The sequence below is a fragment of the Callithrix jacchus genome, chromosome 16, assembly GCF_049354715.1.
Source record: "Callithrix jacchus isolate 240 chromosome 16, calJac240_pri, whole genome shotgun sequence".
In the NCBI taxonomy this organism is placed as follows: Eukaryota; Metazoa; Chordata; class Mammalia; order Primates; family Cebidae; genus Callithrix; species Callithrix jacchus.
This window is the reverse complement of record NC_133517.1, coordinates 53,847,394-53,859,870: the sequence shown is the minus strand read 5'-3', so window position 1 is coordinate 53,859,870 and position 12,477 is coordinate 53,847,394. Positions and strand designations below refer to the sequence as shown.

Below are 12,477 nucleotides of genomic sequence, written 5' to 3'. Positions count from 1 at the left end.
TTTGCTGCTCTGTGTTCATTAGGTCCAATCAGGATAAATTCATCAGTGTAGTGTATCAGTTCATGCTTGTGTGTGTGTGTGCGGGGAGAGGGGGGAACAAGACAATAAAGGTTTCTGGATTAGATGACCTTAGAGAGTGGAAGGACTGACTAGCAGTGAGGCAAGAATATGAGGGTGTTTCCTCAGCCCTATTAGGTAAAAGCACACTGTTTCTGGTTATCCTTGCTATGGAAAGTAAAGGTTCCTCTTCAAAGTTTCCTTTCTTGTTAAAGAATAAATCATAAGTGTGCTAATAACTCTTTGTTAAGCCCTATCCTATGTAGCTGTTTGGTATGTAGCACATTCTATGTCCTTGTACTTTAACCAAGATACTGTGCTGGACGTGCTCACAGGCATGTCCCAGCTTGCTGCTGACGCCCCTTCCTTATTTGGAATTCCTTTTTGTTCTCCACTGCGTTTACCTGTTGAGAAAAGTTTTAAGTTGTTAGCCAATCAGGTGTTAGTTTAGATTGTGAGGTCTGGCTCCAACCAATGGAGATCAGACACAGCAGTAGGGCAACCCCAGATGCATCAGGGATAAATATGTCTGCTTTTCCCGTGTTTATTGTACTCTTGCAGCAAGATGGCTGGCAAGGGCAGCCTCACTGCAATGTAGGAAGTAAAAAAGTAAGAATTGCTTTGCTGAGAAATCCTTTGTCTCAGTGCTAATTCTTCTTTGTGGCACCAAGCATCTGTTTCCAACACTTGTAAATTATTATTTTTCACATTCTAAAAGACTAAAGTGGCTCGCTTTTGTAATCCCAGCACTTTGGGAGGCCAAGGCGGGTGGATCACCTGAGGTCAGGAGTTTGAGACCAGCCTGACCAACATGGAGAAACCCTGTCTCTACTAAAAATACAAAATTAGCTGGGCATGGTGGCGCATGCCTGTAATCCCAGCTACTTGGAAGGCTGAGGCAGGAGAATCCCTTGAACCTGGGAGGCAGAGGTTTTGGTGAGCTGAGATCGCGCCACTGCACTACAGCCTGGGCATCAAGAGCAAAACTCCAGCTAAAAAAGATGAAACATTTTAGCCAGGTGAAGGGATGATTTAACTCTTAAAACTCTAGAACACAAGAACAACAAAAAATAGCTGAACATTTTCAGCTAGAACAAAAAGGCATTCTCGTACATAAAACATAATTTCCCCACTACTCCAAAGGAATCCAATAAACAATTTTACAGTGAAGGAGTCTGGATCAAAGCTGGAAGTGACTCCTGGCTCCCAAGAGGACATGAGTCCCAGGCCCCTGTGTGGGTCTCAGGGTCCAGTCATCTAAGAACCAGCACTGCTGGGGTCCAGCTGTGGTTTCTTCCTTCCCCGATGGGACCAGCTGGAGTTTCAAGCTACCTTGCAGAGGCCAAAGATGAGCACATGAAAAGTGGTCCAAGTCAAGATCTCCTCGTGCTGCCTTTGTCTTCTTCCCACCCCTGGCCTGAGTGCTGAAGCTGGGCCCCAGCAGGCAAATTTTTCCAGAAGCTGGAGAGCATCTGCGGCACCCGCCACACCGAGAAGAGCTCTGGTGGGCTTTCTCCATAGCAATACTTTGTGATGGGGTCCCGGTCGGTGGGATGAGGCCCCAGGATGAGGTCCTGTGTTTGGCCGGACGTAATTCAATACTGACCTTCAACTGCCATGAAGAGGTTCTGGAACACCATGGTGCTCCAGGAGAAACTGCTGGTGGGCTGCAGGACACACGGTCAGCAGACATCACAGCAGTACTGCTTTGCGCTAGGGATGTGGACATTACAACCTTTCACCAGCAAATCCGTCCTCTCACAAATATTACCTGGTTCATCTGTGATGAGGAGCTTCTCTTGAACAGAGTTCTGTCACTGATTGCTTGGGTGACTGCTACTGCCCAGGTTAAACTGCACGTTCCACAGGATGGGCTGGTCATGGTCTTGAACCTGGAGGAGAGTCCTACATCTCACTCCCTCTCTTCCTGCCAGAAGGTGCTGCTGAGGACATGGACGAGGACAGCCTGGGCAAGGGCCCCACATACCCAGCAGCCCCATCCTTGCGAATTATTATAGGGAGAAAAGCATTTTCCTGGCCAGTGGTTCACTCCAGGAAATGATTGGCTCCAGAAAATATATCACATCTGGAACAGCAGGTGCAATTGGAATAACCACCTGCTGAGCTTTGTGAAAATCCAGACTCTCCGAGGACTCTCACCTTCCGCCTCACCGAGCTCAGGAGTCAGGTGGGGGCTGTGCTGGAGATCACCAGCCCTGCATCTTTCACATCTTTGGGGGCGTAGCGCAACCCTCTGCAGTTTCACCAGCCATGCAGTCTAGATTTCAGTTCATTAATCTGGTAGGAAAGAGAAATTACAGGGCTTCCAAAGCTAATGTGACGGTGCTGCCGGGTTGTGGGATATCTTTTTAGCTACACACTCAGGAGCTTGCAAAGTGACCACAGCCAGTGTCTGCAGAACTCACAGGCCCAGCTCAAGAGGAACTTGGACCAAAATTACATGATCCCTGACCGTCAGCTGCCACTTTGACTGGTGGACCACTGTGGTGTTTTGGGGCCCTAGAATTTGGTGAGATCTAATCTCTTAAACAAACAAAAAAACAACTGTGAGTTGACAGTGGCAGGTGCCTATAGTCCCAGCTTCTCGGGAGGTTGAGGTGGGAGGATGGCTTGAGCCTGGGAGCTGGGGCTGCAGTGAACCCTGAGCGTGCCACTGCACAACAGCCTGGGCCACAGAGGGAGGCCCTGTGTCCAAAATAAACAATAGACTAAACTCTTGATGCAGAATGGCCAAACAGCTGTGTAAGTCTAAGTACCAAGAAGGACCTCAAGTCACCACGGAGGGACTCCGGAAGCAGCGATGCCCCTGAGTGGGAGCAGAGAAGCCGCAGGGTTCTCTGCGCTCCGCATTGCCGGGAGCCCTGCCCCGGGCCGGTCATCGCCTCGCAGGCGGCTGGGTAGAGCCGGGGGGCGGCCCTGCGGCGCGGCATGGGGCGACTTTGGACTTGGGAAGACGGCGCGGGGTGGGACCTTCTGGTGCGCGCCACCAAGGACAAACGGTCAGGGAGGCGCGCGGCACTGAAGACCCGGGGGGGGGGGGGGGCGTCAATGCCGGTTTCGCAGGGAGCAGCAGAGCGCGGAGCGGAGGCTCCTGAGCCGCGTGTCCGAGAAGGGACCCAGAGCATCTCCAGCGGGCGCCCTGCTTCATCCCCTGGGAGTCCTAGAGACACCCGGCCCCTGCCCGCCGTCAGACACAGGGAGGCGCGGGAGCTCTGGCCCAGGAAGCTGCACGTGGACGGACGCTATGCCTCCGACTCAGACCCTGTCTGTTCCACTGCTTCTGCCTTTCTGACCCAACTCTGGTTTTTCATGTTTAACAATTATGCATCCAAATCTCGTAATATATTTATCCAATTTTGAACAATGACACGGCAACAGCCATAATGACAACTCAGCCTGGCGGGGTAACTCACACCTGTAATCCCAGTACTTTAGGAGGACAATATGGGAGGACTGCTTCAGCCCAGGAGTTCGAGACCAGCCTGGGCAACACAGTAAGACCCCCAGCTCTACCAAAAACATTTTTAAAAAGCATTAGCCGCCTGCAGTGCCAGCTACTGGGGAGGCCGAGGTAGGAGGACTGCTTGAGCCCAGGGAGGTCGAGGCTGGGTGAGCTGAGATCATGCCACTACACTCCAGTGGGGGAGACAGAGCCAGACCCTGTCTCAAAAAACCAAACAAAAATGTGGAGCCTTATAGCTATATGTAAGGTTTTAACAATTAAAGTTCAATAGAAAATTTCAGGGTTTTTTTTTTTTTTTTACAGAGAAGTATTATAGGATCTGTGATAAAAAGCATAACATATATTAGGATAGAAATATACTGTAATATATATGATGATTCTAGGATAGATACAAAGTGAGATAGAGATTACATTTCAGGGAGAATAACACAATCTATCATTTCTACTAATTGTAGAGCTTGTGTTTGTCTAAACAGTGTGATTATGGGGGTCCAATCATTTATGGTATTTGTATTCCATTGGTAAAGAGTTTACTTCAAAATGCATTGATATTCCATAAATCTGATCCTTTGTAACTATTTAAACTTGTTAGGAAAAAATTTAGATGTCAGCACAGAAATTCACCAGGCGTGGTGACAGGCGCCAGTATTCCCAGCTACTCCGGAGGCTGAGGCAGAAGAATCGCTTGAACCCGGGAGTTTGAGGTTGCAGTGAGCCACGATTGCACCACGGCACTCCAGCCTGGGCGACAGGGTGAAACTCTGCCTAAAAAAAAAAAAAGAGAAAGAAAGAAGTTTGAGGACCACAATATAGATGGCTGGGTGTTCAGAATCTTATCCAGGAGTCAGGCTCTGTGTGGCCAGCTATGCCCACCTGCCAGGCATGCATGTCTCACCAGGCTGCCAGGTCCTATCCCGGTGCCCTTGTCAGCGTACTGCACTGTCAGGATCACTCAGGGTGTTGAGACGGCCAAGCTCCCTGTGGACCAAACTGTGGCACAGAAAGCACATGACAAGATGGGAAGGTTTGCTGATGCCTCCCAAGGAGGGCAGCTTGCTTCTGGTGAACGCTGACTGGATAGGAAAGAATATTGACCAGATCAGTCGCTGCATAACAGGCGCTCGATTGTATTGATTTGCTTCTTTAAGGAGAACACACTTGAAACAGCAGCTACAAGGGGAGTCACCTTCTGATTGAGCTGACAATGATCTAGGCATTCCTCAAAACCATCATTTTCTGCCAAAAAATGGAGAATAAAAGCGGAGAAAGAAGTCTCACATTGCCATCAGTCTATGCAACCCCCTTGCAGTGCTGTGTTTTCTCCGACAGGCTGTCGTGGTAGGAAGTTCCTGCCTCTCCTACTGGCGTTCCTTACAGTGAGGTGAGGGGATGACAAGGGTAGTTCACATTTGTTGAATGCTTACTGTGTGTGAGACCCTGCTCAATTAGCCTATATGGTTTGGTCCCCTCCGAATCTCATATTGAAATGTGATCCCCAGTGTCAAAGGTGGGGCCTCATGGGAGGTGTTTGGGTCATGGGGGCAGATGCCTCATGAACAGCTTGTGCCCTCCTCACCCTAATGATTTCTCACTCTGTGAGATCACGAGCTCACACGAGAGCTGACTGGTTAATGCGCCTGGCATCTTCCTTGCTCCGCCCCTCGCCGTGTGGCACAGCCTGCTCCTCCTTTACCTTCTACCATGAGGAGAGGCTTCCTGGGGCCTCCCCAGAAGCTGAGCAGACACAGCTGCCAAGCTTGTGCAGCCTGCAGAACCATGAGCCAAGTCAACCTCTTCTCTATAAATTACCCAGTCTCAGGTGTTCCCTTAGAGCAACGCCAAACCAGAGGAACACAGCGGCCAAGTGATCCTCCCAACACAAACTCCACAGGCTCTAGAGGCTCTTTTAACATATGAATGCAGTGGGGGCTTAAACTGGTAATTTCCTGTTATACCACATATGATAATTCGTTTCAACAGAGTCACAAAAAGTCCCTCAAGCTTGGATTTTGGAATTTCAGAGTATTTAGCTCTGGGAATAGAGGGATGATTCTCCTTCAAGGCCCATGCAGTTGTTTAAAGTTCCATGTTCCTCTGATACTCTCGGCAGTGAGAGAACACAGAGGAAATGTGCCCGTCTCTGGGGGTGCCCGCGGAAGGACTCCACCCACACAGGAAAGATGGACAGCTACTGGGTAGCAGAAAAAAAACCAACAAAACCTGACTCATAAAACCTGTGAGCAACGCCCCCAAATCAAAGGAAGAAGCTGCAGATCACAAATCATCCAGTATTCCAGTATCCCAATATTTGGAAATAACAAATGCGCAGACCAGGAGCAGCGACTCCCACTTAAACCCCAGCACTCTGGGAAGTCAAGGTGGGAGGATCACTTGAGCCCAGGAGTTTGAGACCAGCCTGGGCAATATGCAGTATGCAATATGGTGAGACTCCATCTCTTTGCCGGGCATGGTGACACATCCTCGTAGTCCCAGCTCCTCAGGAGGCTGAGGTGGGGGTGGATCACCTGAGCCTGCGGAGGTGAAGTCTACAGTCAGCGAGCCGTGAGGCCATCACCGCACTCCAGTCTCAGCAACAAAGCAAGACCCTGTCTCTAAAGGGAAAAAGAAACAAAAACTGAAAAAAAAAAATAACAAATGTGCAAACATTTTATGCACAATCCAAATATTTCTCTCCATTTTTACATGGGGCAAATTTCCATAATTATGGAGAGGCAGAAAGAGGTGGAGAGAGAATTTCATAACAGCAGGATATTTTATACATTTCATTTTAAAAATAAAATGATAAATTTAACAAATGAAAATAAACTAGTGAAGCTCAAGGAATTGCTGGATGCATAAAAATCTCTTTAATCCTGTGTACAAAAGAACATATGTGATATACATGCACCGTAGTAAGGAAAGTAGAATGTGGGGCCTGCATGGCACCAACACGATTATATCCTGGTCTGTCTCCACTCCTCCCTGCAGATGAACCCACTCTTACAAATGTGCTTGCCATTCCCTTACTTTTAAAATATAATTTTCAAAAAATAAAAATTAAAAATTAATCATATATATTACCTGTGCCGGGTTTAGTGGCTCATGTCTGTAATCCCAGCACTTTAGGAGGCCAAGGTGGGCAGATCCCTTGAGGTCAGGAGTTCAAGACCAGCCTGGCCAACATGGTACAACCCTGTCTCTACCAAAAAATACAAAAATTAGCCAGGCATGGTGGCACACACCTGTAATCCCAGCACATTGGAGGCTGAGGCTACTCAGGTGTCTGAGGCAGGAGAATCACCATGTTGTACAGGCTGGCCTCAAACTCCTCAGCTGAAGCAATCCTCCCATCTCAGCCTCCCAATGTGCTGGGATTACAGGAATGAGCCTAAATTTGAATTTCAGATAAACAATGAATAATTGATTTAGTATATATCCCCCAAACTGCATCCTGTTTATTAGCTAAGTCTGGCAACCCTAAACCCAAGCCATACAGAGTGCTCTAAATGCAGGTCTGTCCCTTGGCCCATCCTCTGCTGAGGAACTGACCCTTTGCTCTGGGCCTTGTCGGAGTCCCCAGGCCAGGGACCACCCTGCTGCACTGTTGTCCTCTCGACCTCATTCTTCACTTCCTCAGCAGTTTTTCAGTGCCATCAGACTCTTGTTTAAAAGACACTGACTTCGTCTGTCTTCTCCATTGCTGTCACTGGGAAGGCTGCACCTTCTGCCCTGCTGCCTCCGCTGAAGAATCATACGGACTCTCCCCGCCGTCTCCCCTGCAGAGCCACGGACTCTCCCCGCCGTCTCCCCTGCAGAGCCACGGACTCTCCCCGCCGTCTCCCCTGCAGAGCCACGGACTCTTCCCGCCGTCTCCCCTGCAGAGCCACGGACTCTTCCCGCCGTCTCCCCTGCAGAGCCACGGACTCTTCCTGCCGTCTCCCCTGCAGAGCCACAGACTCTTCCCGCTAACTCTTCTGCAGAGCCACAGACTCTTCCTGCCGTCTTCACTGTAGAACCACAGAGTCTTCCAACCATCCCTATTGCACAGCCACAGAGTGTTCCTGGCCTACTGTTTTCCCTGTGGAATTTTGTGGACACTGCTTCATTTTCTTCTAACATTTAGTGTTTGTGTAAAGGGCCTTGGGAAGTGGGCGTGGTGCACAGGCATGTGCCTGTGGTCCCAGCTACTGGGGAGGCTGAGGTGGGAGGATTGCCTGAGCCCGGGAGGTGGAAGGTGCAGTGAGCAGAGATTGCACCACTGTGCTCCATCCTGGGTGACAGAGTGAGATCCTGTGTCAAAAAGAAAAACAAGGCTTCAGGAAGGCCGGACTTTCCTCTCAGAGGTGCTTCACTTTTTCTCCTCCTGTGCTTGAAAAACATTTTGTTTTGAGGCGCAAATTCAGCCAGTTGTGTCTGATGCCTGTTGTTCATGCCCTTTGTTTTCTGATGATTTTCTTTTTGCTTCTTTTGTCCTAAGATTGCTTTCAGGATTTCCTGGATTTTATCTTGAGTGTTTTCTCTTTGTTACCGTCAGTCTCTGCGTCCTAGACACACGTTATTCTCATGACTGTATCACCTCTGTCCACCTCCACTCTGTCCCGTCCTCCTAACTGCTGGCAGCTCGCCCTTTACTCTCACCCACTGTGACTCTCGCACGTCACTCCACTCTCCGCCCCGCCCCCTCTGGCGGCTCCGGTCCGTGCCCTGGTCTTCTGGGCCTCTAGGTCTCTCCTTATCCCGCCATCCTGTCCATGCTCCTGGGAGCCTGGCTGTGGGAATTAGAGTCCTTGGCTCCCGAGCGGGATCAACTCTGGACCCAGCTGAGCTGCCTGGTTGCTTCTGGCCTGGGCTCCCGTGGCGGCCTGCACGGCTGTGGCTCCCTGCTGGGTGCCCGCATGGCCTGACAGCCTCACCCAGCCCCGTGTGCCTTGGTACAAGAAACACCCACTGGGCGCACGCTGAGGTTCACTGTGGGGGAGGCGCCACAAGTGCCCATTACTAGACCCTTAGAAAGCTGCCAGTATAGTTCCATGTTAGAGCTCTGAGGCCCGGGGAGGCTGCACGGTGCCCTGACTTCACGAGGCAGCCAAGGGCAGGGCTGGGCCCAAAGGCCTCTCCTCCGCCCCCTTCTTCCCTGCAAGTTGACTCCAGGTTAGGGCTCAGCGCTCCGTGGCAGCCGCCATGGGGTGGGGGCGGTGGTGAGGCCGAGTCCAGAGAGAACGGTGCTCCCTCCCGGGCCCTGGGCTCCGTGCCCTCTTCTGAGTCCAGTGGGGCTGTGATGAGACCTCCCAGGCCAGCGGTCTCCCGGCCAGCCCAGCCTTTGCCCGCTGGGGCCTGGATGCAGGAGAGGCCTCCGGCTTTCAGGGGAGGCGAGTCCTGCGGGGGACAGTGCTGCTTCCTCACCGTTCCCCGGGGCTCCTGAGCTGCGGGCTCGGCGGGGCTCACAGGATCCCCGGAGGCGCGGGGGGGGGTGGGGTTGGGGTTCCCGCAGACCTGGGTCCTCTCTCCGCCCCGGGCCTTCAGGCAGCCTCCTAGTGTGGCCTCTGCAGGCGCGTACTCGCTCGGCGGCAACTGGCGGCTTTGAGAACCGTTTGGGTCCTTCTGGGGGCGGGGTGTAGGCCGGCTCCACTCCCAGGGGCGCAGCAGGCGTGGCTGGAGGCCAGAACGCGCCCCCACGAGCCGTCTCCTCTCCCCAGGGCCGGCCGCGGAGGACCGAGCGGCCAGGGCGATCCAGGGCGCCTTCCGGCAGCTCCGGGCCAGGAGGGAGCTCGCCCGCCGCCGGGAGGAGCGCCGGGAGTACCTGGAGCAGATGGAGAAGCTGCAAAGGGAGGTGAGGACGGGCGGTCGCGACCCCCGGGGGCCAGGGCAGGAGGCAGGAGGAGGAAATTGCGAAGCAGGGTGCGGGGGCGGAGCTCAGGCTGGGCTGGACGGTGACCTCGGGGCGCGGGGAGGGCGGGCAGTAACCTTGGGCGGGCGCCTTGCAGGCCTATCTGGCCCTGGTGCGCCGAGAGCAGGAGGCCGCGCGGCGGCGGCGCGAGCAGGAGGCGGCGGCGCAGCGGGAGCGGCGGGAAGAGCTGCAACGCCGCCGCCGCCTGCTGGACGCCGCCTTCGACGGGAACTTGAGCGAGATCCGGGCGGTGCTGAAGGAGGTCAGCAGGGGCGGGGCCGGGGCCGGGCCGGGGGGCGGTGCGTGGGCGGGGATTTGGGCGGCACCTGGGTGGACGTTGTGTGGGCGGGGATTGTGGGCGGGACCGGGGCCTGGGTGGGCGGTGTGTGCGCGGGGGCGGGGCACGTGGGCGGAGCGAGGCCCGGTGACCGCTGCGGGGCGGCGCAGGTGGAACAGCTGCTGACCCGCGAGGGCGTGGGCCACGACGAGGCGGGCAACGCGCGGCGGCTGCAGCGACGCGTGGCCCTGGTGGAGTGCGAGGACAGCAACGGGAACACGCCGCTGTCCGAGGCGGCCGCGGGCGGGCAGCCCCTGGCCATCCAGCTGCTGGCTGAGCTCGGTGCCAGCCCCAACAGCAAGGTTAGCGCCTTGGGCTGCAGGCGGAAGCGAGCGCCAAGGGGCGCGGTCCAGAGCCCGCGGGGGGCTCCTTCCCCCCGGGACAAGGCCTGGATCTTGCTCAGGAGCCCGTCTTGCAGGGCGCCTTCGGTCGGACGCCGCTATACCGCGCAGCCTTTGCGGGCCACCTGGAAGCTGTGGAGGTGCTTCTGAAGCTCGGAGCAGACCCACGGGTGTACGCAGAGGACGGGAGCACCCCTGAGCAGGTGTGGGCCTGGGAAGTGTGGGCCCCGGGAGGTGTGAGCCCCGGAGGTGTGGGCCGGGCAGATGTGGGCCCCAGGAGGTGTGAGCCCCGGAGATGTGAGCCTGGCAGATGTGGGCCCCGGGAGGTGTGAGCCCCGGGAGGTGTGGGCCCTGGAGGTGTGGGCTCCGGAGGTGTGAGCCGGGCAGATGTGGGCCCCAGGAGGTGTGGGCCCTGGGAGGTGTGGGCTCCAGGTGTGGGCCGGGCAGATGTGGGCCCTGGGAGGTATGGGCCAGGCAGGTGAGGGCCACGGGAGGTGTGGACCAGGCAGGTGTGAGTCTAGGGGGTGCACACCGAGGCAGGGCAAGACTCACCCCACCCACTCTGTCTCTGAAAGCTGTAGGAGCCTAAGTGGCCCTGCTAGAGCTGTTTGCCAGCCCTGCCGGTGCCCCATTCCCTTCCCAGAAGTCCTGACTTTGTCAGTCTGCAATGAAGGCGGAAGCCGCTCCCATTTTGTGAATGCCTTTGGTGTTGGATTTCATGTCATTTCCTTCCATGCTTTGCCTGAAGAAATGGTGTTACTGATGGAGAAACTGAGGCTGGCGACTCCAGGGTTGGCAGAGAACTCATGGTGGTGGGGGAAGCATGGGGCCCACGAACCCAGCTCCTCACTCTCAGCACGCCGGTTTAAGAGAAAAGGCTCTAGGCAGGAATTCTGTGGCCCAGCCACAGAGTTAGCATGTGTTAGGAATGACAATCTGGGCCGGGTGGGGCTGAGGCGGTCGGATCACCTAAGGTTGGAAATTCAAGACCAGCCTGACCAACATAGAGAAACCCTATCTCTACAAAAAATACAAAATGAGCTGGGTGTGGTGGCACACACCTGTAATCCCAGCTACTTGGAAGACTGAGGCAGGAGAATCACTTGAACCCGGGAGGCAGAGGTTGCAGTGAGCCAAGATTGTGCCACTGCACTCCAGCCTGGGCGACAAGAGCAAAACTCTGTCTCAAAAAAAAAAAATGACAGTGTGGCTGGCCATGGTGGCTCACGCCCTCACACCTGTAATCCCAGCACTTTGGCAGGCAGAGGCAGTGGGTCACTTGAGCTCAGGATTTTGAGAGTAGCCTGGCCAACATGGTGAAACCTTGCCTCTACTGAAAATACAAAAATTAGCGGAGCGTGGTGGTGGGCGCCTATAATCCCAGCTACCCGGGAGGTTGAAGCAGAATTGCTTGAACCTGGAATTGGAGGTTGCAGTGAGTCAAGATTGCCCCAGTGCACTCCTGTCTGGGCAACAGAATGAGAATAAAATAAAATATAAAGTAAAGTGAAATAAAGAGTCTGCCCTGGGCTAGACCGGAGATGCCATGCCTGGACTTGTCCTGGGCCCGGGATTGACTCTGCCTGTTGGAGCAGTGGCTGGAAAACCAGGCCACGAACTTCTCCCGCCTTGGTTTCATTTAAATCAACTTAACTTGAACCCCAGTCCCTCTCCCGTCTCAGTCATTATGTTCCCCCATCCCACTCCCAACCTCACCCCACATCACGAAAACCTGGAGGTGCTGCCTGGAGCCTGTGTTCTGCCTCAGGCCCACTCAGACACCTGGGAGATGCTTCCGCTCAACCACTGCCAGAGCCTTTGCCCAGCTAGGGACGTACCCCTCGACTCTCCTCCTGTGGGTACTGCCTGGGAGCCTGTCTTGCTCCTCTCTTCTTTCTCCTTGTCTGCAAAGGGTCCTTTCTGGGTTGGTAGAGACGGGTAGGGCTGAGGCGGCGTGAGCTTAGGGAGTGGCCGAGGAGACTGAGGTGTCCAGAGGTTCAAGTGGGAGTCAGGGGTGCTGGGGTGTCTGGCAGACCTGCTGCCTGGGGCATGGAGGCCCGGAGAGCTGAGAAGGGCAGCAGCTGCGTGTGCTGGGGGAGCTCTTGGGTGCCAGGGGGTCGTGCACTCCATGATGCTGGAGTGTTGGTCATTCATAGGCAAAGGGGTTAGTGTTACCAGAACTGCACACCCCATAAAAAATTAACTCCAAGTGGATTATCGATTTAAATGTGAAGTATAAAGCTACAAAACTTTTAGAAGAATGCATAGGAGAAAATCTCTGGGGCCTAGGACTTGGTGAAAAGTTCTTGGACATAACACAAAAAGCACACCCCCCCCAAAAAAATTGATAAACTAAACCTCATCAAAATGT

General features: G+C 54.2%; 1 protein-coding gene and 1 long non-coding RNA gene across 4 annotated transcripts in view; one reads left to right on the top strand and one right to left on the bottom strand.

The window, feature by feature from the left end:
- Positions 1–12,477, top strand: part of IQANK1 (IQ motif and ankyrin repeat containing 1) — a 69,916-nt gene that overhangs the window by 23,043 nt on the left and 34,396 nt on the right. For all 3 annotated transcript variants that reach the window (XM_078352961.1, XM_078352960.1, XM_035276985.3), the window contains exons 4-7: positions 9,238–9,371; positions 9,526–9,690; positions 9,876–10,067; positions 10,184–10,309. In XM_078352961.1, the coding sequence (XP_078209087.1) occupies positions 9,238–9,371; positions 9,526–9,690; positions 9,876–10,067; positions 10,184–10,309 (617 nt within the window). The remainder of the gene's footprint in view (positions 1–9,237; positions 9,372–9,525; positions 9,691–9,875; positions 10,068–10,183; positions 10,310–12,477) is intronic.
- Positions 4,055–4,614, bottom strand: LOC108588684 (uncharacterized). Its single transcript, XR_008477116.2, has 2 exons — positions 4,437–4,614; positions 4,055–4,306 (listed from the first exon to the last, which is right to left on the bottom strand). It is a non-coding gene; the product is annotated as an uncharacterized LOC108588684 (long non-coding RNA).